Source organism: Pipistrellus kuhlii, unplaced genomic scaffold, assembly GCF_014108245.1.
Source record: "Pipistrellus kuhlii isolate mPipKuh1 unplaced genomic scaffold, mPipKuh1.p scaffold_m20_p_1, whole genome shotgun sequence".
NCBI classification, from domain to species: Eukaryota; Metazoa; Chordata; class Mammalia; order Chiroptera; family Vespertilionidae; genus Pipistrellus; species Pipistrellus kuhlii.
In genome coordinates, this window is record NW_023425404.1 from 111,908,841 (window position 1) to 111,935,226 (window position 26,386).

The 26,386-nt window shown below is 44.6% G+C and overlaps 1 protein-coding gene across 1 annotated transcript in view; it reads right to left on the reverse strand.

Annotated features, from left to right (window-relative positions):
- PIP4K2A (phosphatidylinositol-5-phosphate 4-kinase type 2 alpha) overlaps positions 1–26,386 on the reverse strand; it is a 153,897-nt gene that overhangs the window by 11,056 nt on the left and 116,455 nt on the right. Inside the window, exons 5-7 of the mRNA XM_036459930.2 lie at positions 23,504–23,650; positions 17,856–17,894; positions 4,054–4,167 (exon numbers count right to left, since the gene is read on the reverse strand). Coding sequence (XP_036315823.1) covers positions 4,054–4,167; positions 17,856–17,894; positions 23,504–23,650 — 300 coding nt within the window. The remainder of the gene's footprint in view (positions 1–4,053; positions 4,168–17,855; positions 17,895–23,503; positions 23,651–26,386) is intronic.

Here is a 26,386-nt window from a genome sequence, read left to right on the forward strand (position 1 = left end):
CTGTGACAGGGCCTCCCCAGACACCACAGGGAGAACACAGTTTTGCGTTGTGTGACATCTGGATCCCAGCGTGAACCGAGGAGAGAGAACAGCCCTGGCTCTTCACCTGCATGATCAGAGTGGGCGACAGGCAGGTCAGAAGGCAATAGCGATTTTCACTCTCCATAGAGCAAATTTTATTTTATTTTTTTGAGGAAAAAGGCTCACACATATTTAATCATGTACAAAGCTATCTGACCTAAAGTACTTTTCATGGCATATGAATAAAATAGGAATTCAAGTAAAAAAAAAAAAAAAAAAAGCAGCTAGTCTCAAATGACAATTCTTTACTTTTTTCAACAAAACTAGATTATTGAGCTGTAACATATTCATCTTTTACATTAAACAATTAGTTAAAACCAAAAACACCCCATTTGCTGGCCTCTTAAAAGGTAAACTCAAACTAACAGGGCAGTCAGCTCAATTAGGAGGCATGGAACTGATGGGAAAAATAAGCTAGATTATATTCTAGCCTCATTGTCAAGATCCGATGTCAAGCTACTGCACCATAATTACCTGCTTAAAAATTTAATGATGCTTCAGCATGAATTTGAAAATGAAAGACACTGTTATCAACCAGAGAATTTTTTTAAATGAAAGAAGGCTTTGTGCCCTGCCTCCATTTCAACCAAACAGCTAAGTGTGAGAGCCACGCAAACTGTCCAAATCCTCTAACCAGCGACATTATTAGAGACAACAAAAGGACTGAGGGGACCTTTATGTAATTCAACTCTAAATCTGGACTGCTTCAGTTACGTTCTTTCTGGAATCTACCATATAGTCCTATACAGCCAACAGAACAAAAGAAGACAACTTTTTGGCAGATCACAGTTAACCCTAAGGGCAATTTACCGTACATAATTGCTAAAACAATATTATTCTCAAGATCAAAGATCTGCTGATTAATAAATAAAAATCCAAGAGCGTATGTCTGCCTGTGGTACTTAGTTATCAATTAGATCAAGTTGACCCCAAAGGAAGGGGGAAATGCTTAACTAATATGCATTTTAATAATAACCACTGATAACTGAGGAAAAACAAATGCTTACTTTTTTTTTTAACATTTTATTTATTTTAAAATGTATTACAGATGTCAACGTCCCCCTCTCCCCCCATTAGCCCTCTCTACCCTGCTCAATAATTGCTCATTAATGAAAGACTGGAGGAAAACTGTTATATGATGAAAACAAACACTTTCATCTACTTTTTAAAAGTAGACGCTTGTATCTTTCTCAAATCACCAATATTTAGGTCCTAGAAGAAGCATATACATCATGTAGGTTAAAATAATGTAAATTTCAAAATTAAAATATTTACGATCTAAAAGTAATTATAAACTGACTTGGTCAGTCTGAGTGTCTTGCAATGGAAGAGAAGGTGAGAAGGAAATGGTAATACTGCTTCTGCCTTCAGGGTGACTGACCTAATGCATGACATTCGTTCTGTGGCTCAACTCATCTCAATTGTTTTTTGTTTACTGACATGAAAAAGGAAATCTTTCCACAAAACCTCTGAGTAGCAAATTTGTCCTGGTATGAGGGGAACTGTATTTCAAAGTAGAAAATTAAAAAAAAGCATACACACATACATCTGAACAAAAGGAACAGATCAGAAAAACTTAGTAACTGTCATGTAACAGAACCCATTTCAAGAAAATAACCTTTTTCCTGAATTTATTTCTAAAACAATCAATAGGAAAGTCCAATGGGGGAATTGCAATGGCTTTACAATAAACAGAAGGAAAGGAAAGGATATAGTATTTTTAATTCTTAAAACAATATTTAAAAAGAAAACTCCATCATAGACTTAAAGCCCATTTCTCCATTCCATTTTATTTTTCACAACCATCCCCCATGACCTGGTGTCCAAACTGCCTTTGAGCTGTTCCTGGAATGTGTACAGCTGGCTTCATGGGCCTAATGGCACTTGTTCCAGAGAGGCTGGTGAAAATATTCAGGCATATAGGGAGCGAGGCTATGTTTACTAATACTGAGATGTGGTTTTGATAAAGAAAATCCCAAATTCAAATGGTTATTAAACATTTGTTTTTGAAATGCTCTGCTGCTTGATAGAATGCAGTCATTCCCCTCCTTCCAGCTCAGGGGCCATGGGCAGTCAGTCTGAATGGGCTCTAACGACAGCGGGCTATCCCCACCAACCCGGAGTATCCCCACCAACCCGGAGTATCCCCACCAACCGGAGTATCCCCACCGACCCGGAGTATCCCCACCGACCCGGAGTATCCCCACCAACCCGAGTATCCCCACCGACCCGGAGTATCCCCACTAACCCGGAGTATCCCCACCAACCGGAGTATCCCCACCAACCCGGAGTATCCCCACCAACCGGAGTATCCCCACCAACCCGGAGTATCCCCACCGACCCGGAGTATCCCCACCAACCCAGAGTATCCCCACCGACCCGGAGTATCCCCACCGACCCGGAGTATCCCCACCGACCCGGAGTATCCCCACCGACCCGGAGTATCCCCACCAACCGGAGTATCCCCACCAACCCGGAGTATCCCCACCAACCGGAGTATCCCCACCAACCCGGAGTATCCCCACCGACCCGGAGTATCCCCACCAACCCGGAGTATCCCCACCAACCCGGAGTATCCCCACTAACCTGGAGTATCCCCACCAACCGGAGTATCCCCACCAACCCGGAGTATCCCCACCAACCGGAGTATCCCCACCGACCCGGAGTATCCCCACCGACCCGGAGTATCCCCACCAACCCGAGTATCCCCACCAACCGGAGTATCCCCACTGACCCGGAGTATCCCCACCGACCCGGAGTAGCCCCACCGACCCGGAGTAGCCCCACCAACCCGGAGTATCCCCACCGACCCGAGTATCCCCACCAACCCGAGTATCCCCACCAACCCGAGTATCCCCACCGACCCGGAGTATCCCCACCGACCGGAGTATCCCCACCGACCCGGAGTATCCCCACCAACCCGAGTATCCCCACCGACCCGGAGTATCCCCACCAACCCGAGTATCCCCACCGACCCGGAGTATCCCCACTAACCCGGAGTATCCCCACCAACCGGAGTATCCCCACCAACCCGGAGTATCCCCACCAACCGGAGTATCCCCACCAACCCGGAGTATCCCCACCGACCCGGAGTATCCCCACCAACCCGGAGTATCCCCACCGACCCGGAGTATCCCCACTAACCTGGAGTATCCCCACCAACCGGAGTATCCCCACCAACCGGAGTATCCCCACCGACCCGGAGTATCCCCACCGACCCGGAGTATCCCCACCAACCCGAGTATCCCCACCAACCGGAGTATCCCCACTGACCCGGAGTATCCCCACCGACCCGGAGTAGCCCCACCGACCCGGAGTAGCCCCACCAACCGGAGTATCCCCACCGACCCGAGTATCCCCACCAACCCGAGTATCCCCACCAACCCGAGTATCCCCACTAACCGGGAGTATCCCCACCGACCCGGAGTAGCCCCACCAACCCGGAGTATCCCCACCGACCCAGAGTATCCCCACCGACCCGGAGTATCCCCACCAACCCGAGTATCCCCACCAACCGGAGTATCCCCACCGACCCGGAGTATCCCCACCAACCCGAGTATCCCCACCAACCCGGAGTATCCCCACCGACCTGGAGTATCCCTACCACCCGGAGTATCCCCACCGACCCGGAGTATCCCCACCGGCATGGGCTCTCCCCACCAGCACGGGCTCCCTCCACCGGCACGGGCTCTCCCCGACACAGAGCATGGGAACCAGAGGGTGAAGCTATCAGCAGAAGACAGCAGGTACTTTCGTGTGTTCGTCACCTAAAAGAGGGAGTTGCTGAACCAGCACACTTCTTTTCAAACCATATCACATATGAAATACACTTGTTTATATCTGATTTGGATAATGTACAATATATATTTTTGCCTTGGTTGCGGATTTACATCGATGGTTTCAAAAGCTCCTAAAACCCAACCACGTTGACGAGCAGACAATGGGACTGTCCGCTACACTGATTTTCCTTACCTCAACATCCTTTTTCAGTTTCTCCAGGAACACCTTTTTGTTGTCATCATCAATATAAATCTTTTGGCCCTCATTAATGAAATCATTATCCTTTAAAGTTGGCAGTTCTTTGGCCTAAAACAAATGAACGAAAGAATGAGAAAGAAGCTTGAGTGAAATCTATTCTAGAGAACACCTACACCTTCTAATCCTAGAGGTTAAGTTTCTACCCCTGGAAATAGAATTTGCCCTGTTCACTACAGGGGTCTTACCCAGGGCACAAATGTGAGGTAGCTTGTGTACCTCAAGGGGGCACTAGTGAGCTATGGCTGCTGGAAGCATTCCCACTAGGAATGGAGGGTGAGCTGTACACCATATTATAAGGCTTTTGTAACAGAGCTCCCGGTTTTCTTAGGAATGAACATGGCTGCTTTCTTAGATTCAATTTCTTACAAGAAGTCTTCTAAGTATAGAATTTGTATTCTTGGAATTGTCAGGAACCCTCAATTTTCTTACTGGTACAACCCAACTGCACAGCCCCCACACGTTCTGGGTAGCCTTTGCTGGGGTCAGGTTACAAATAACATGTTATCTTGTCTCAGAAAAACGCCATCCATAATCATATCTAATTTTGCGCAGGGAGACCAGGCAGCCAGAGATTAGCCATCTGCCCTGCCACGCCTGTCTACTCCCACACAGAAGGAAATCCTGTTTTCATTTGTACAACGTCAAAGGGAAATGTATTATTTTAGCATAAAACATTCAGGTATGAAGTTCCACCCTTTACAAATAAACAAGAGGATGGTGAGCTGGCAACTGAACTACACAAAATAATGGCGGCTATCAAACCAGGGGTCTCAAGCAGGGGAAAAACGCTGGCTTGTGCTGCTGTAGGATAATAGAGGCATATACATTTAAAATAGTGTGGATAATTCTATTTAACTTTGTGCAACCTGCTTTCTGTGAGAGTTGAAGACCATTCAAAACTCCTCCCCACTCCTTTCAGCTAACCTAGCTGACTTCCAGTTGAAATGAATCCAACATAATATATTTCTTAAATATTATATTCTTAATATAGTATATTTAATATATTATATTAATATGTTTAATATAATATATTTCTTAATATATTAATGAATGCCTGAATGCTTCTCTTTTCCATAGTGTGAACTATATGAAAAAAAAAAAAACCCAAGAAAAGAACATGTTTTCCTTCTGGTCCCCATCCCTTCACCACCCTTATTCCGAACAATAAAAGAAAACTCATTGGGCATTACTACCATCTTTCAAACACCTGCTCTGCTCACTTCCCCCCTATGTTAGAAGGTATACACACATGTGTAAACTACTCACATCTATGTGTGCACACACATATATGCACACATAGTGTGTAAGTGCAAATTCGTAGCTTTGCTAATGTTGAGAAAATTTGAACAGTTTTGCGATTTTGAATTTGATATAACTACCACCAAAATAATTACTCTACTCTTACAAAACAGGTACAACAAAGCTCAGAAATCCAAAGATCCAATTCACGTATAAGAATGTAAAAATGAGCAGGTCAACATTTCTAGTCTAAAGGCACAAAAGCAAGTGGGCTAAAAACCGGGCAGCGTAAGTACATAAAACGTACAGGGAAATAACACGGCTCTTGGGAAGAAGGGGAGGAGACCTGCACATACTTTCATGGCGAGTCATAGCGTCTCAAGGAAATGAAAACACAGCACTTTTCTCCACAAAAACATGAGGGGCCAAATCCATGTGTCATGAATAACTTAAAAATAAAGTAATAAACGAAAAAAAAAACCCTGAAGAGAGCACATTCATGTTAAATGCTTGACCCCATCACACTGGATCCTAATTTCTTCCTCCAATAGAACTATAAACACAACGGAGTTACACCACGAGGAGAATGGCAGGATCCACAAGCTCATTCAAGGGGCAGTGAGGCCTGACAAAATACAAAACCGGAAGGGCCTGAGGAAAAGGGGTTGAAGACAGATGGATGCACAAAAACTGAGGTGGAGAATGACTGTGGTTCTCCGAGTAGACAACCTGGGCATGTCTATGTTTTGGGGTGTGTGTGTGTGTGTGTGGGGGGGGGTGTTAAAAATAAGAGATCTGCCTTAACTCCACAACTCATTCTCTATGCGTAACAAAGAAGGGGAGAGGGCCTTTCTGTGTGAGAGAGAAACCCGGAGGCGGCACACGACACCTGGGCAGATGTCGCAACAGCGGGCACAATAATGCCGATGGATGCGGTCCAGGTTCGCCCCGGCAGCATGGCCTCCTGTGACCCGCAAAGCAACACTCTGGACACCCAGGACCACACACTAAGTGAACGGAACGGCTTATCTGGTTGGAAGGCTCAAGAGGCAAAGGTAGAGGAACCCAGCCTGGGCCTAAAAACACCCACCCCCTTGTGTCCGGGGGATGGCAGAGCGCTTAGCAGCACCGGGGTGTTGGAGACATAAATCCTGAGCTTCCAATCCTGGCTCCACCCCTTACTTGCCAGGAGCCAGCGTGGGTTTCCGGACCTTCTCTAGACAGTTGCCTTATACGCAGAACGGGGACAGCATCACCACCAGCAGCAGCAGCCTTGGGCCCGTGCTCTCGAGCACTAACCAGCACCCGTTTACTCAAGTGCTTCATCTCACTCCCTGCAGCCACCCTAACTGTCATCCTGAAGCGCATTGGACAAGATGGGGAAACGGCGCTTACACAGATCACGTAGCATAACGAGGTCTCATGGCCCAGAAGGGGAGCCTGGCCAGCCAGTTATGCGGAGACGGGCACCCAGGCTGTGTGACGCGGAGTCACTTGGCTATAACGTGGAGCTGTTCTGAAAACTCAACCAAAACCTGAGCGGCAAATGCAAGCAGCGAGTGGCACTTATTGTCACCATCAGCGCCACCAGCATCTCTGTAAGCGTTCAGTGCACTGTGTGGATTTAAAACCGGCTCTGCCTGGGCCCACATGCTCTGGTGGCTGGAGCGCTGTCCTGCACCCTGAGAGCCAGCGGGTTTGGTTCCTGGTCAGGGCACATGCCCAGGTTTCAGGTTCAATCTCCAGTCAGGGCAGCTGCGGGAGGAAACTGATATATGTTTTTCTCTCCCTCTTCACATCCTCTCTCTAAAAATCAATGACAAACAAACAAACCCCGAAATAAAACTGGCATTCAAGATGGATAGTGCATACAACATATTTTCTTTTAAAAAGAACTTTACATCAGCCATTCTTTTCTACTAAGAACTAGATGACAAAAAGAAAACCTTACTGCTTACCTTTTTTTTTTTAAATGTCAAGCTCTCTCCAATAGTTGCTCTCTCTGAGCAACATTTATATTTAAAACTCCATTTACAAAAAGAGATGAAAAGTATGACGCTATGAATTAATAAGCCGAACGCTGCGGTGTCACGCTGCCCACAAAGGTGGCAAAGGTGAAGCCTGCAAAGCAGCCGGAAGCTACCGCGGGCAGCGATGGGTCTGCCCTTTGCCTCGCAGCACTGGTTACTCGCACTTCGGAGTGCTCTGAAAGCCTCGAGTCCCTGGGCTGGTTACTTAATGGGCGTCTTTCCTCCTCTTTCTCGTTCAAAGCACAGCCAGCAGGGAGGTGGAAGAAACTGCTGGAGCTAAAGACATAGGGTCAGAAACACTTCTTAACTGTGGGCTCTGCAAGCCTGGCGTCCAGCCAGCAGTCAGCAACCTTTCCAAAGTTAAGTCTTTATTTATTTTTTTAATATATTTTATTGTTTTTTTGTGTTTTTTTTTGTGTTTTGTTTTGTTTTGTTTTGTTTTTTACAGAGAGGAAGAGAAAGGGATACAGGGTTAGAAACTTCAATGAGAGAGAATCATCCATCAGCTGCCTCCTGCACGCTCCCTACGGGGGATGTGCCCGCAAGCGAGGTACATGCCCTTGACAGGAATTGAACCCGGGACCTTTCAGTCCCCTGGCCGATGCCCTATCCACTGAGCCAAACTGGTTTTGGCCCAAAGTTAAGTCTTTAATTTATCCACTCTGAATTACGTTCTCCCGCCAGTGCCCTGTAGACTGGGGGCCTCCCAGGGTGAGCGGGGACCTGCAGAACCACGCACGGCGCGTGTGGAGGAGGACGAGGCAGCGGCCCGGGCCTGGGCGGCAGCTACGCCGGGGCCCCGGGAGCCGCCTGCAGGCCCGGCTGGCGCAGCGAGGCTGCGGCGTTCAGCACAGCCCCAGGCTCCCGAGGCAGAGTAACTGTCCCTTTTGCATGAGGTCCTTCTACTGCGGTGGGGTGGGCCCCAAATGGCACCCGTCTCTACCAATGTGACATGAACACGCACAAACACGGCTACACGCATGAGCAGAGAGACACCGTTCCTCCTGCCGCTTAGCTGTCCCGCTGCCCCTGTGTGGGTAACATTAGCAGGTGAGTGACCCTCACACTTTCCCGCTGGGTGCTGCCAGACCACGGTCCAGGCTGCTTCTTAGGACCCAGACGGAAGCCCGAGGTAATGAGCACAGAGGAGATGCAGCCACCTGGGTTACATCTCAGCTCCTCCAGTCATTAGCTGTGTGAGTTTGAACAAGTTACTGAACCTCTCAGTTGCCTCATCTTTAATTGGGGTTAGCAGTCAGCACTGCTCATGTGTGTAAAAAGCTCAGGGCAGAGCTTGCCACATGGAGGGTTCGTCTTGCCATTTGCTGGTCATGGTCCCAAGTGCGGCTTGCAGTGTTTAGAGTAAAGCTAATCAGCGCTAAATCCAGAGCAAGACTGAAAAAAAACCAAACAGGTTGGAGTATGGAACTAGTTGTGATATACTGAACCAGCTGCTTAATGTGCCTGAACCTCCGTTTCCTTATCTATATAATGGGAAGTTAATAATGCCTACCTAATAGGGCTAGCGTATGAACTAAATGAAAAGAAACATACAGTGTTTGACAATAAGAACTTGCTCTATATTAGTTTGTGTCTTAGTTACACATAAGCCATAACAATAGTGTGTTTCTTTCTAGTAAAGAATATAGACTTACCCTTTTTTGAACCTCCCTGCTTTTTTAAAGAAATAAGCTCTTTGAACTTGGGATACCAGTAACCTAGACCATATTTACCATTTCCTTTGTTTTCAGGTTTTATTGCTAGTCACAAATGTCTCACATGCATTTTCTACATAATGCCTTTACATTTTGGAGATGCTTTCTTTACTTGCTGCACACAAACCTACCACACACAAGGGCAAGGTCATTATTTCATTTCCCTGCATCAGACATGGGGATATACAGGGGCATCGGGTGCATTAAAGACGACACTGGCCAGGGGCTCTGACCCCCTGCCCCATCCTCGCTCTCTGAGCCTCCCCTGGAACTGCCCTGGCGAGGGGAGCCTCTGTGGCCACTGCCAACGCTTCCCCAGCCGGGAAACCTCACTGAAAACGCCCTACTGAAAGTCTAATGAGAGTAAAATGTTGCTATATAATAATAAAAAGCGGGTCAATTAACTTCTTAGAGTAATAAAACATCTACATTTCTATTTAATAATATGGAATACAATTTAGAAATTTTAAATATATGGCCAAAGACAGAAATTTGCTGAGTCTTGCCTTACGTTAATTTTCCATGGGAGATTTCCTCAGTGAGTACATCATTAAGATGGGTAATTTAGTGAATGCTATTCTGCTGGCCTAAAGCAAACATTCACCCACTGAAATCTTGTAGCCAGAAAACATTAACCTAAGTACTGTAGTGTAATAAACTCCTGGGGAACATAACTTGGTATGAGGGGTAAAAAGAAAACTGTTTCAGTATAACATGTTTCTCCCTTTCTGTAACTACATTATTGGGTGAAAAGTTTTTATTTTAAAACACAATATTATAGGCTGTTCCTCAGCAAGTCTATATTCTTCAATAGAACAAAGCACATTTTGTAACAATATTGGTCATGATCAAAATGACTTATATGTGATCAAGGCATGAATGAACATCGACGACAGAGTCAAGATTTACACAACTGCATCAGAGCTTGAAGATATCCAATGCCTGAAGATAATATTTTAAATGTATAACGGCTTCCGAATATAAATAGTTATTTATTCACCAGTGTGCCATGAAAGGTCTACATGATCTTAAAGGACAGATTTGGGCAGGATTAAGACAAAAAAGAAATATGCAGAACTAACAGTTACCAAGTTTAGAGCTCTCATTTTAAGAAACGAACACGTGTTCTGTGGCCAGCTCAGCAAAGGCCCGGAGTGAAGGCGGAGAGCAGCATCGGCTCCTGGGAGGCAGAGGGGCCCGGGGCTCCCCTCTTCCCAGCAGAAAGGCGGAGAGGAGATCAAAACAAGGCATCGGAATGTCCCTCTAACGTAAAAATATTTAGCACGTTTAACAACCACTTTAAGTCACTGAAAACTTTGCAGATTCTCTGAAAACAAACCACATACACACAAAAATAAATGCTTATCAAAAGGATTTACATTTTCGCCGGGACCGGTTTGGCTCAGTGGATAGAGCGTTGGCTTGGGGACTGAGGGGACCCGGGTTCGATTCCGGTCAAGGGCATGTACCTTGGTTGCGGGCATATCCCCAGTAGGGGGTCTCATCGATGTTTCTAACTATCTCTCTCCCTTCCTCTCTGTACAAAATCAATAAAATATATTTTAAAAAAAAAAGGATTTACATTTTCTATTTGTTTCAAATGTAAATTAGTTTGTTTACTAATTCTGTGTGCTGTGTCTGAATGCTATCATATTTACAAAGTTTAGTAATACTGGATATTTTAAAAGTTAATAAAACCAGAAATTTTATTTTACTGAGATGTTAAAATCTAATTAACTTTTAGATGATTCAAACTTTTTAAAAAAAATCACAGATATTTGAAACCTGTCTTTACATTCAAAAACATAATTTTTAATACACATAATTCAAACTAATAAGAGACTGAATTTTTATCATCATTCTACAATTACATTAAATTATACAAAAGTAGCCTATTTCATTTTAAGTGGCCATTAACAATAGGGAAAAAATACATGTATTTGAAGTACACAGAGCCAAAACCTATAGCCTACAGAACCATTTTTTTTTTTTTAATTTTTTTTTAGCGTGGATGGAAACCCTAGCAGGAAGATAAACTGTACTCCTGTCACACTTGAGTGTTTAACGCAAACAGGATTTTGGTACCAGAAGGTTTCAATGCAAAGGATAATACACAGCATAGTACCCTGTGATTAAAGGACTTGTATTTCAGAAAGAAATGAATTTTTGTTCGATGTGCTCATTTGGCAACCCATTTAAAAGAGTCTAATTGTAAGCCTTGATGTCAAAGATTGCTGCCTGGTGTCCCTTTGATGGACCATGTTGTGACACTTGGGGCGGAATACACAACATAAAAAATATGTACTAATTACTGTCTCATGTTAGGAACTGATGTACTTGTTGCTACAAGCTCACCTAAATGAAAATAAACTTGCAAAAAGACTAAATCCCTTTGCACCAAGCTTGCCAAAAAACAAAACAAAACTTCATAAAAGTCTTAGAAACTATACTCCAGAAATATTTCTGTAAGGGAGAGAATTTTAGGTAATGCTGACATTGGAGCTAGGATAACGACAATTTGATTGAATATGTGTGGTACCAATTTTGGGGTAACAAGAGATGTGAGAGATTTATAATAAAATCAGTTCTGCTTCTCAAAAATATCCAAGCCACAAATTTGATACATGAAAAGGCAAATTTGTGAACATGGGTGTAAAAATACATACATAAATAGTAGGGGTTACAGGTGTTTTCTCACAAAAGCACATATAATAACCTCCTTTCACAACGTGAGCAGAATGTCTATACAAGTTCATGGCCTGGGAAATGATCCAACAGTTCAATGGTAACTTATAATTTCCACAGGGAGACTGTGTACATTTGAGACTAGCACCTGAATATGAGTTCTTATTGTGAATGTGTTTGTTTTATATGTAAATATAGAAAAAAGAGAACATCTCTCAACATACTTGTGAAACAGTGCTGCAATCAAAAAGCACAAAACTGGGTGAGCCCTCACCTATTTTTGCAATTTGGAACTGTTAAGGCAGGCAGAACACAGCTGCTGGTTATCTATCGTCCCTGAAATTTTCAAACTAATATTAAAAAAGTGATATTTATTCCTCTTTTAATACTGTCATACCTTTCAGAACATAATGGCTCTTTAAGTGACCATGCCAAACGTGGCAGTTTGGTTTCCCTCCCCAGGCTGTGCCCAAATAGTTAAGCTGCAAACAAAATCCACAAAATAGACTGTCGCAATCTGATCGGAAGATTCGGCTGCATGGACATCGATGGTGATAATCTAAGGAATCAGAATCTGAAAACTGAAGAAGTTTGCTAAGTTCTGTAGTTTCTAGTTTAATCCTAACCCAGTGAACATCATAGTTTCATTACTTCAACCATTATACATCTGCAGCAGCATGGCTTAGATTCAGGCAACGTACTACATTTTGGAAGTCTTCCCTCTACGCCAAGTCTTTCTGGAACTAACTTGATAGGAGTTGTCAGCTTAAAAAAAAAACACACAAAAAAAAACCCTCACATCTAACAGCACTGCTCCATGTGTGCTTGGGATCTCTAAGTTGAGTTCATTCAAGTGAACAAAATTAATCTAAGGCGATTGAGACTTTACACAGACTGGCTGAGGCGTTCATCGCTGTCATCAGGAAGACGCTCACGAGCGGTGTGCATGTGATCTTTCTTTTTCACACGCGGCTCCTTCCCGTTGGGAGAGATTCCAAAGGAACTGCATTTTAAAAACTCCCAGAATAACCCCCATGGTTTACATCAGAGGGCTCTGAAGGCTTGCTCAGACATCTGCTGACACAATATGATGGCTCAGAACCTTTTTTCCATTAATAACAGCGATTGCCTTAGCCTATACCTGACACAGACGGGGTTTTGGTGGCTGCCAGCTCCAGGACTTCTCCACGTCAAGCCTGCAGCTGAAGGGCACCCCGGGAGGAGGGGACGTGTCATGTGAAACCAGAGGTTCTTATAAACACGGAAGTGTGAGGTCCAATGATACCATCGAATCCTTTAATTTTACAAGTGAGGACTAAGTCAAATGACTTATCCCCAAGCCCCCAAACTCCCAGTAATGGCAGAGCGGGGGAGGGGGTAGGACTCAGTGTTCCTAACACTGCGTTTGGAGTCTTTCTCCCCAAACCCCCTCTAATAAAGCATCTGTGGGCCACAGAGCAGACGTGACCAGAGCTGCCTTTAACGCGAGGTCTGAGGAACAGGCCCCGCTCTGCTCTGAGGGGAGAGCGCCCCTGCACGGTGGGTGCTTGCGGAGGGTGCCTCACAGTGGCTGGCCAGCAGAAGTGACTCACTTCCGCTTCGGAAGAAAAGAAATTTTACAGAAGGCTAACGCATCCGCTGGGCCAGGCCTAGACACCTGGACACCCCCCCTTTCCATGACCCTCCACGAACAGGGAAAAGGAAGAAGCACTCTTGAGCTGATGGCCACAGGCGGCTGTGCTTCTGGGCCCCGCGCTCCGAGCCTGCCTAATGGCTGCAGCCCGAAGAGCCAGAGAGAGGCAGTAATCAATTAGAATGTGTAACAATGTGAAGATCACGAAAGAAATGCTGAGCACTGCTTTAGGAAAGCATCTCTCGGTGTAAGGGTATTAGCAATCAATTCTCCTTGAGCCTTCAGTCAGCAATAGGTAAAATGTCAGCGAGGGTGACGGTCACTTAATTGCCTGTGCGATTCACAGTGCCCGAGAATCGACAAGGCGGCGCGCTGTAGCCCATTACCAAAGTGTCAACAGTGATTATTGCCAATATCGTTATACAAATGCCAATCGCAGGGCAGCTGTTTTCTTTCCGATGGGTCCCAGGGAGAAGGACGTATGTTAAAGGGAATCTTCTTCTTGGGACCCTCGGACTCCGCCACACAGCCTTTACTTTCCCTAATAGCATCAGACGTGAGTTTTGAGAAGAACTGTGCAGGACGACGGACAAAATGCATATTTGTGTAAATCCCCAGGCCTCGCTTTCTCGGGAACATGGGCTTTTAAAAGAGTCAGGTCAGATCCCTCAGAAATCAAGTGAGTCCAGTTATGTTTTCTTTTACTTCCCCGGATTTCCCGCTGAGGAGCTTGCTTGCTGGCAGCACGCTAAGGCTGTCATTTGGTAAAAAGCAGTTCGCTCAGCTATAATTACTAATTTGATGTCACACTGGAATTGCAGCGCAGCTGTGAAAAGATCGACCACCAGGGAGATTCGCATTTCTCTGTCTCATTTAGAGGACGCTACGCTGCTGGAGCTGTGAGTGGGAGATGCCCTTCCATTAAAAAGGGAAGAATGAAAGAATAAAGCAAGTCATAGCAGCTGTCAGAATTTGAAAGCGGTTTAAAAAAAGAAGAAAAAATGCCGTTCTCTTTCTTTCTTTCTTTTTTTTTAATTCAAGACATCTGTACATGCATGTTCTGATACTTGTTGCCATGAAAGTGATCCCATTTTTAGTTGGAATATAACTTCTTTATTTCCTTCAGTTTCGCCTTCATTATTATGCTAATGCAAATCATACTAATTACATGTCAAGCTGAAATCGAAGGGAAGGGGCTTGTCTGCGCTCTATCACTAAGTATCTGAAATGACAGTTGTAAAACTTGTCACCGCGTATAAAAGTATAGGGAATTAAAGCAGTTATAATGAGTCAAGTGAAGAAAAACAAAGAACCAGATTATGAGTTAAGCGATGTTGATGGAGATCCTCTATGAAAATTGTTCTCTGCACCAGGATAATCATTCTGTAGAGAACGTGGTTACACAGTGAGAGCAATGGAAATAATATTCTTACAAATCATTCGGTTTCACGTAGAAAACAAATGTTTTTAGCCATCTTCCAAATATTTCTAATTAAGGTAACAGGGATGAAAGTTAGTTTTATTTGTGAAGACAAAAAATAGCATGATTTCTGGACAAGTTAAAAAAAGTAATGATCATGGAGAGAAAACCTGATCATTGGTGCAAAAATTGGGGTGGGGGAAGGGCGGGACTTAAAAACCCAATGGGTTTATGTGTTCCGTGCCATTAATACATTGGTTTTTGTGTGTTGCAGTTGAGTCAATGTTACCTCATTGTGGCTGCCGTTTCCAAGAGACCTCCCCTCCTATTGCAGGCACTCCATCAATGACCAATGTTAATAACTCTCACATCCCGTATCTCCCAGAGATTATCTATCGCCCCCTCCCAGGGAGCACTTATGACCCAAGACAGAGGGGGTTTGAGGCACCTCTTCTTCTGCAAGAAGAGCTTTCATGAGTTCCAAGCCCGGAAAGTAAAGCACGGTTCTTCCCCAGGCGACTGTGCAGGCGACTTTAATGTACACAGTGTAACTACAGGGACGTGGGACGCAGCTACAAACATGCCTGCTTTCCACAAATGGAGGAAATAGGAATGGGCTGTTTTGCCAGCAGGGTACGAAACCAAATAATTTACTTCACTACTTTTTTATTGTTAAATCAAGACTCAGAATGTTCGTACCATATTTAACTCCAAAATAATATTTTTGTTAGTGTAGTGAATATTTCTTTCTTCATCTTCATACTTCATAGGATTCATATGTATTAAATATATATTATATATATATATATATAGATTTCAGAGAGGAAGGGAGAGGGAGAGAGACATAGAAACATCAGTGATGAGAGAATCACTGATTGGCTGCCTCCTGCACACCTCACACTGGGGATGGAGCCCACAACCAGGCATGCGCCACTGTTTTTGCTTCTTTGGCCAAAGCCGGTGTCTTCAGAGTGATTTACATGGAGGTTGGAAGTGTAAAATTATATTCACTAGTGTACAGTAAACGTACAAGTGGTCAAAGAAGGACCTACCATTTCATTTTCTCTTCTCTCTTCTTAACCCACTGCTATCTAGCTTCTGCTACACCCACCCATTGTCACTGACAAGGAAGGGTGCCAGGGAGTTCCCTGTTGACAAGTCCAATGAATAATAAATCACTTAGTCCTCGTCCTGCCTGACCTTGCAGAAGTCCAATACTGGGAAAGTTCTCTCCCTCTGGCTTCTGGGACAATATTAAGAGTGCAAATTTCATGAGAGTGGGGTCAGTTTTCACTGAGGCACCTCTCATAATGCTTGGCAAAATTACAGATGCTTAATAAATACTTGGAAGATGACCCAGACTTTCCTGGGTCATCTCCTATGTCTTTAGCTGATCTTTTGCAAGTCTCTCTTCCGTTATCCATCAGCCATAAATGATGATGTCCCCCTGAGCCTGCTCCAGACACGCCTCTCCTCCTGCTCCTTACACTCGCCCAGAGTGACCTCATTGACTTCCCTGTCTGCTGATCATCCCTCCCATGAGGTTTCCCGGGCCATTTCTTCCCGTCAAAACTCTCTGCAGCCTCTCATGCCCATTGGGCACCTCTGTTCTGATGCCACAAGACATTTCAAACCACTCCTTCCACTCTGCTCCCTCTCCCAGACAGTGAAACCAATGCCCAACTACCCCAACCAGACACTGGGAGCCGCCCTTCATCCTGCCCTCCCTCCACACACGCTCCCTGGAACCATTCACCTCCCACATTCAACCTCTGGGTTCTTTTCCTAAATCGCTCCGTAACCTATCATATTCCAATGTCCTAGCTCCGATCAACATCGCATCTGGGTTATTTCAACGGCCTCTCCACTGGCCCAGCTTCCTGGCTGCATCTTACCCTCCAGAATACGCACCAAGCACACCCGCTCTCATCACGCACATGCTGCTCTGATGGCCTTTCCCTGGTTAGTTCCTACTTACACTGCAACTTCCTACATGCCACCTCTTCCAGAAAGCCTCTCTTGGCCCCCCCACGCTGGGGTCAGGCGCTCTTGCTGCGTGCTTCCTGTGGAAGTACTTGTCACATGACACTGTTACTTCCTATGAAGACAGCTCCTGCTAGATGTAACTGCACAGTTCATTATTTCGGCCCCTGAAGCTAGGATAGTGACCACAGAGACATTCACAAACCTTCTGAATGAACTAGGTTTCCAGATCCATAAAACTCAAACAGAACTGAATTATATCATCCTCAAAGAATTTAATTTCAAAAACAAAAACCTGAGCCCCAGCTTTCAGATGGTTTATTTAAAAGAAGAGAAAAAGACACTTCTCAAGGTGAGGAATAATGACTGAGGGTATAGAGATGCCTATCATATAAGCAATGTCCATTTCAGTCAAAGCACTTTCCAAATTCTTAATCAAATTGACTGACGCTAAATCTGTCTACAATCTTGCATAATAAACTAAATATACTTTAAATTTCCTACTGCCCAGTGACTCAGGGAAAACATAAAAAGACAAAGTCTCCTGCCTAATTCTTTAAGTGAAAAATACTTGAATCAAATCTTAACATTTTACAGTTGGAAAGGAGTGTAAGGCTAATGGAAGCCAGCATTTTACCGGTGAGAAACTGGGGCGCACAGAGGCAGAGAAACCTGCTCGGTCACGCCCGGCTCCTCAGTGGTCACGTGTAGACTTAGGACCCTGCTGCTGAGCTGCCCCTGCCGGTGCTGGCCATGAGTTACTGTGCAGGCGGCAGCGTTTGCAAGACCACATGGCACGTGAACTGTCTCTTCCCACTGCACCGAAACGAACAACCACTTCCTTATTCAGCCTAGAGGCATGGACAGCTGATCCGAGGAAGAGGGGTGAAGTGACACACTCCAGTTCCAAAATGTGCTTCTCTGGTGCACACGGGAAAAGCACCGCGGCGGAGTCGGAGGAAGGATGAAATGAGAGGTCCAGTTCGAGCCCGCCCCGAGGATCACGGCGAGGGGTATGGCCGGGCACTTACCTTTTCTTTGTCACTAGCTTCTCTCGCCACTGTAGAGCCCTGAAACACAAAGAAACAATAAAAGCTTGCACGTGAGAGGCCCTGCGTGTCATGCTTAAAATGCGCGAACGTCCCAGGGCAGAGCACGCCGATCCATGAGCGCAGACTCTGCTTTGGAGCTCGTCCTGCGGGAGCGCCGGCCCCTGCCTGGCCACTGCCCTGCCTGGCCTGCACGTGTTCCCGCCCACTCCCTCCGAGCCTCCCTCCCCGTCACGTCACCCGTGCTGCCTTCTCCCTGGTCCTAGTTTCCCTGCTGGAAATCGGGCGATCACTGGGACGGTCACTTTCTAAACTCTGGCCAGAAATGGCTGGTGTAATGCTATTCAAAGGCGAAGCGGGCCACCTGCTGGCCGCAGGGACCGCTGGGGCATCAAATGCCTCTCATCCCGCATCACGTCTTCCAGGTGTGGGCCCGCCCTCGCCCTCTCACTGCCTCGCTCCCGTTTTAGTTACTGACGATCACGCTCTCCTCAGTTACTCTGAGTGGGACCCCTGTGGTGCGTTCCGGCCCCCCCCTTCCCCTCAGAGGTCCCTTCACAACACCTCTACATGCACCCCTTCTGGGCCAGGGGCCAGGGGTGGGCACAGAGCTATAAAGAGGAAGAAAACACAGCCCTTCATCTCAGCAATCTCCCCTCTGCTGCACTGGTTTCCAGATCGATGCCTCAGGGTGGGAGATTTTAAAGTGAAAGAAAAGTTGGGAAACAAATGGCCAGTGAATTCCTAACCAGAACTGCTTAAGCTTTGCGTTCTCCAGTGCCCACTGCGGTGCCTCACTCAGTAGTGCTCGGCGCTCACCAGGTCACAGACCAGTTCCCTCTCTCCCTTCCCCTCAGCACTGGACACCCCAACTACACAGGGAGCTGCTCGCTGGCCTGACTACCTCCTTCACAGCCACGTATTGCCCGGGAATACTTGCATTAGCCAATCATTAACAGACTTACATGTGACTGGGGGTTGGGGGGGGGGGGGATTAAAGTAACTTCTAGATGGGCTATTCTTTAAAAAAATCAAAACCTTTACTCCATGACCATCTCCCATTTAAGCCGCTCAGTCACTGATGAGAATGTGTAACTCACAGGTGAGGAGGTGCAGTCAGAGAAGACGCCTGTTTGGGGGAAGGGAGCGGAGACCAGGCTGGAGTGTCCCCCTGTCCAGTCTCCATCCTCCTGGTGCTCAGCACTCCCGGGCCTGGTAGGTCTGAGAGACCCTGTTGCCAGCCCAGGGAAAGTGCTTGAAGTTTCCTGGGGGTATGCCGGGGGAGAGGGGGGGTACTGACCCACCAAATGAAGGAGGACAGTGTGAATCGTTCATGAAGGAAAACCTGTGGCCTGTTCCACACCAGAGCGCAGGCCCGCAGGGCGGAGTCCAGCAGCCGTCATTTAACAACGGTCTGTATTCGTTCCTTCGGGGATCCTTGAATACGGACCACAAGTACCTTCCTTTGTTCACTGATTTCTTACAAAGAATGACCCCAAATGGAAAAAAAGGGGGGGGGGGCGGGACACTGCTATGCTACTGGATAGAGGAAAAATGGATTTATTCCTTTTTGTATCTTTAACTGAGTTTTTGGTCAGTGTTTTTTCTCCCCCCCCCCCCCCCCCCCCCCCAGGATATCCCTGTTCAGGATTCTCCGTGAGGCTTCATCTCTGTGTTAAATGCAGATCGTTAGCCTGTAAAAATCTCACCCAAGTTTAAATGAACTCAGAATAAAAAAACTAAAACAAAAAATAGAAAAGGTCAGTAAGTTAAGGTCAAGAGTTAGAGCCATGAAATGATGTCAGATGTCCAGGTCCCATCACAATGGAAAGTACTGGCAAAATACAACCATCCATCCCATAAGCTAAAAAGGGAGATGGAAGTTAAAATTACAATATCGAGTCCAAAGCAAGTTAAAACTACAATATCCAGTCTACAAGTATAATTTACGTCAGGATATATTTACTAGATACACTATCTTAGACATTTCAGGGGGATAAAAAAGCAAATAGGACAAAAAATTGGCCTTTGAGTCACTTATTGACTAGTAGAATGGGTAAGATAACCAAAATTCATTGACCAGTTCTGTATGCTATCCATCATGCTGCACTTGACATGTACATATTTCATTTAATCCTCACAACAACCCATCAAAGGTAGGTAAAATTATCCCCACTTTACAGATGAAGAAATCGAGGCTTATAAAGGTTCAACAACTTGCACACAGCTGACAAGTGATAAAACCAGGTCCCGTGGCTTTAGGTCACTCTGGCATCTCCCATGGGAGAGTCAGATCAGTGAACAGAGCTTCGTGACAGAGCTGGTGCCAAAGAGCCCGGGGTGGCGGCTGGAGTTTCCACCAGGGGCATCGGCAGTGAACAAAGTGGCTTTGACTTCAAGACAGGACAGACCGAGGCTGTATTTGGAAAGCCTTATTCATTTGAACTCCGGAAGGTAGAAGATAAACCTAGACAATGTTCCCTTCCTTACACCAACATTTCTCAAAATGTGTGGTTCAGCACTCTGGGGTCCCAAGACTCTCTCGGGGGTCTGCAAAGTCAAAACTACCTTTATAATAACAATGAGATGTAGACAGAGCTTGGGAAGGCACACGGGCATTCTGTAATTATTGTCAGCTGAACCCAGCGGCGAAAGGCAAAGCCACGCCCTGGGAACACGCTTTGCCAAAGAGGCAAGGGTGTTACCAGCATTGACTCTTATTGTTGCCCAGGTGTTGGGCAGTGCACTTTGATATGTAAGCCCAGTCTAACACTGGGAATGAGGGAATGAATAGAACCTGGGCCCACCAAGCTCCTTCGATCCTAAGTTTTTGGTGAAGCCCCCTGGTATTTGGAATATAAATAAACACGCTGCGTTGGCTCTGGGTCCCTATCCCTCCATCAGTGAGGATGGTGGTCCCAACCGGCTCCCAGCTTTTTCCTTCTATCTTCGTATCCTGTCTCTTTCTTTTATTTATTTCTCAATCCCCAGCTCTTCTACTCAGGAACTGGACCCGGGCTCTCTTTCTGCGCTGGATGTGAAAAGGAGAGAAACACCTATAAATGAGTGTTATTTGCCTTGCTCACTGTCTTGATATTTGTGTGAATATTGCAAAAACAATGGTGGGTGAAACTGCTGGCAGCTTAGAACAAATCCAGCAGTGGTACCACATGGCACTAGTAGAGTTTATCATAATATATCTGTATCTGTGTCTGTGTCTGTGTCTGTGTCTGTGTCTGTATCTAAATACACAAATGTCCTAAAGAAGCAATGAAATTTGTTTTTATTAAATATTGACCCTGCGGTATACATCTTTTTAATAATCTATATGGAAGGTATATATACATATATATATATATTTCTGCTTAAAAAAAGAAATGGTTTAAGAACAGTTATTTTTGTGATGGTTTGAGTTATGAGTTGAACTAGCTAGTTTTTTATGAAACAACATGTTTAGTTGAAAGAACAGCTGACAATCTATATTTATTTATATCTGGATTTTGTCAGATATTTGTTCTAAGATAACTGAAGCTTCTGGGCTACAGGCTATGCAGGGGGACTGTGAGCTGTCACTTCACAGAAAACAACTAACAGTACTTCGTAGCCAGTGGTAAAATCTCAGCTTTTATGTAAAAACTAGAGGCCCGGTGCAGGGATTCATGCACAGGTGGGGTCCCTCAGCCTGGCCTGCGAGGATCAGGCCAAAACCGGCTCTCCAACATTCCCCGAGGTGTCCCAGATTGTGAGAGGGACAGGCTGAGGGATGAATCCATGCAACGGGCCTCTAGTATGCATATAAGATCTTTGGTTAATCTCTTCCCACCCTTTCCTCTGAGATTCATCATTCTGTTCCATGTTTCCATGCCTGTGGTTTTTGCTCCTATAATACATTGAGCATCTGCCCCCTGGTGGTCAGTGCATGTCATAGCTAACAGCCATTGTCTGGTCAGCGGGCGGCCACTTAGGCTTTTATATGTATAGATCCGTTCCAAACGACCAAAGCATGATGTATTCAGACCAATGCATGCAAACAGACCAATGGCTTCAAATGAAGAGAGTTCAAATGTGACTGCAGAGTCCACATTCCACACAAACTTTGACAAATTGCCATTTGTCAGATGCTTGAATATCAAAAAACAATACACAAATTTCTGAAAAAGTTATTAAGACTCACGTTTCTCCTTTTCCTATTACATATTTGCATAAGGTCTGACTTTCTTCATACACTTCAATAACAATAGACTGACAACAGAACTAGATAAGACATTCAACCACCTCATATTTAATAAAAGCCAGACATTAAAGAGATTTGCAAAAATGTAAAACAATGCCACGTGTCTCAATGTTTTTATTTGAAAGATACTGTATTTTTCATAAAAATATGCTAACATGCAACTACTTTATTATTTTAAATAAACTGAGTATTTAAAATTTCTCATATTAATTTCTAACCCTGCAAATATCAATAGACATAACCTACATAAGCACATTTTTTTGGGGGGGTGGGGGATCCTCTTTTAAGATTGTAAAGGAGTCTAAGATAAAAAGTGTGGGGTCCACTGGTGAAGGCCAATGTTCGGCAAACTTTTCCTGAAAAGAGTGAGAGGGTAAATGTTCCAGGCTGTGTGGGCCCAAACAATTCCTGAGATAACTGCTCAGTTCTGCCACTGCAGCACTCAGGCAGCCACACCCAACACAGAAACAATGGGCATGGCGATATTCCAATAAAACTTTGTTTACAGAAATGGCCAAGTTGGATTTGCCATGCAGGCAGGTCATAGTGGCTGAATCCTAATGTGGACACTCTGCCTCTAAGTCAGTGATCCGAGAAGTCAGACCATCTCACTCCCCTGGACATTTCCAGTGGTCGCCTCTCACTCAATGTCTTTGAAATCGCTTGTCTCTGGGCTGTTCCCTCTGCCAGGAATGCTCTCCCTCAGCTCATTCCCTCGCCTCCTTCAGGTCTGCTCCACGCAGCTTCTCAGGGAAACCTACCTGACACCCTATTTAGAACTGCCTTCTTTCTCCCTCTTCCCTGTCTTTACTTCTATCCAGAGCCCTACTACTTCCTAATTTACTATGTGATTTCCTCACTACTTTCACTTTTTGTCTGTCTTTACCAACCAGAAAGTCAGGTCCTTGAATGAAGTTTTGCTTTGTATTGTTCATCACACTATTCCTGGCATCTAAAAACAGTGCCTGGTATGTGGCTGGAGTTCAATAAACATTTGTTGAATAAACTAGACATGGTGTCTCTAATATGTGCATTGTCTTCCGGTAAACCCAGCGAGTGATCCTTGGTTAACATGAAGAAGTGCATTGCCAGTTGCCCGGTGGCTTTGAGCTCTGAGCCCTTCCACCGGTAGGGAACGTCCAGCTCAAGGGCCATAAAAGGCCTGAAAAATCTACTGGTCTGGCCCTGCCAAGGCATTAGGAGTGAGTTAGTTAAATGTTTGACCAAGTATAGCAGGCTAATTTTTAGGTTGGTAATTTTGCATGGCCCGAGAATAATGTTATAAATATCCAGATGGCCCTCGGCAGAAAAAAGGTTCCCCATGATCATTTACAACATTTACAATGTGGATGAGTAAGCTTAATTACTTAAGAAGAATTAATAAAATGAATCTCACCTTTAAGTCGTATTTCCTATATACAGATAAACGGTGGCTGAACACATTTCTTGTAACAATCACATATATTTCAACTCCATCAACATTAAGCCGGTACATGCCCAAGAACTGGGGAAGAAGGGTAATTCCATGACATTCCACTATATACTGCATAGGAGAGAAAGAAAAAGGAAAAAAAAATTATCCAGTCAAAAGATGGTCTTTCAGATGTAAAATGTAATTCTTCTGCCTCTGGTTGTTTATACGAAGTAACCCTCCAATGATGAAGGTCCTATTTATAGAAAATAACCATGTTTATACTGCTTAATACAGGATCTGTCAAACACACACACACACACACACTAGAGGTTTGGTGCACAAAATTCATACGAGGGGAATGGTTCTCTCAGCCTGGCCTGCACCCTTTCTCAATCTGGAACCCCTCGGGAGATGTTCCTCTTGCAATCCGGGATGGCTGGCTCCCAACTGCTTGCCTGCCTGCCGGCCTGATTGCCCCAACCCCTCTGCCTGCCTGCCTCATCGCCCCTAACTTCCTGCCTGCCTGCTTGCAAGAAGTTATGCCCCTAACTGCCTCTGCCTCAGCCCCACTGCCATTACTTCATCCAGAAAAATGTCCAGAATGACATCTAAAAGGTTGTTTGGCTATCCAGTCTAATTAGCATATTTTATTATTACAGATATATATATGAAAATTTCAACTTTATATCCAAAGATATGTTTTTTCCCCTAACATTTATACTAGTTTGTAAAGTTAAAACGTGGATATAACAGTGACTGGTTCTTTCTGTGAGAACTTCAAAGTGAAATAAATTACACTCTCCTGAGGGCTTCCACCTTCCTTCCCCAAAGCCCCGATAATGACTTATGGGTCATCTTTGCTTTTTTCCTTTTTATAATTACATTGCTTAAATTTATCTCTTTTTAATGAACATTTTAAGAATTAGAATGCCCTTTCAAACTTTCTAGTGCTAAACACTGTCTATCATCAACTCTTGATAATATTAACCATCTTAAGAAGTGTTATTTTGTTTTGTTTTAGTCTTAGTTTTTATTATTAAAGAAAAGATGAACAGCATCAGTATGGCTAGATTTTTGCCACCTAGAGTTTGGCACATTTTAGAGATACTCCTAGCCTTTTTCTTTTTTTAATCTTACTAACCATAATTGAGCTACATTTAAATGTTTTTTCCTTTTTATTGAATTTATCAGGGTGATACTGCTTAACAAAATTATGCAGGTTTCAGGTCCACAATTCTACAGCACATCACCTGTACACTCTATGGTGTGTTCATCACCTCAAGTCAAGTCTCCTTCCGTCACCATTTATACCCCCATTCCCTCCTCTACCTCCCCCATCCCGCCTCCCCCAGCAATCCTTACACTGCTGACTGTGCCCATGAGTTTTTTCCTCTCGCTTTTTTCTTGAGCTATTGTACATATTTTAATTTGACATATTTTCTGAGTACTTTCATCTCAAGTTGTTCTTAATTTGAAGTCAGATCAGTGGAACATTTTCCACTTCTTTCCTTTTTTTAAAAAAAAAAAGTAAATTAACTTCAGTTTTGTTAACACAAAATAGGTGGTAAAGAGGTCCTGGCCTCCACTCTGCTCTAAGAACTCAGCGGGCTGTGGCCCCTCAGCTCTGAGGAAGATGGCTGGGTGGGCCTCAGGAGCATGGAGACCCGAGAGCCTCCGTCGTGCTGCATTGCACAGTGAGCCCAGCGGAAAGAACACAGGCTTGTGGGCCAGAGAGATGTGACATGTCCTGGTGCCTCCATTTGCCAGCTGTGGATCTCGGGCAAGTTACTAAATCACTCATCACTGTAGTTTCATTTTCTGGAAAGTGGACACCATAATCTTTACTTCGAGGTTACTGTGAGGGTTACAGATAATAGTGTATCAAACTATGCCACTCAATGCCTATACTATATCAATGACTCTACTATATTCTTCCTCCTACTGCAGATGGCAATGATAACTATTGTTTTTATTCAAAACTCTGGTAAGAAACTTTAGTGCTATACCTACTTGTTGCTTTATGCTCCAAGCTGACTCACAGACAGGTACTTGTGTCTACTCTGAGGGAAACCCTGTATAGGTGTTTTGCGGGCTCTGAGAGGCCCACACTAGATTCAGTTTGGCCACTTAACCCTGCTTTGTGCTCTTCTGCTCAGATTATTCTCATCAGGGTTTATCTTTGAAAAGTCCTGCCTGCCTTTGATCAAATCTCTATACAGATTCAGAGTGCATACTAACCATAATTCCTGTGGATGAGTATGTTAAAGAGGCCTTCTGAATGCTAGGAAATCACTGAAAAGCTTCCCGCCCCCCCAAGGAAAAACACACATACAGATTACATTCTACAACTCCTCTACCTTTTAAGATTAAATAAATTACTACATATAAAAAAATACACAAATTTGAACTACTATGTCAGCAAATTTCTACGTGTACTCATTCTCAAAGGCATGGCTCTTTTATCAGACTTGATGACCACCTTGAAAAAAAAATAGATTTAATAACCTTGTAACTCCTGGGTATATAAATACGTACAAAACCACAAACCATATCAAAGCCTACCATACTAGATTCCAGTAGTGCCAAGCTGTAGTTGGTGCCAAAGGTTTAGTAAACATTTACAGGTCAAAACGTTACAGAAGAAAACTCTACCCAGCGACTGAATTTCTGGGTGGGGGCCCTGGAAAAGGGTGCACTTTCATGGCAGTGAGGCAATTCCATTGGGTCTGTGAACATCAGGGGTAAGGGGGGGACACTGGATGACATGTCCTTGCAGGTGGTTGTTGATACAAAGGGGCTTGAATGTTAATCCTCTCAGATTCTCCCACAGCTGACTCAGGAAATGCCGTGCACAAACCCTAAGTC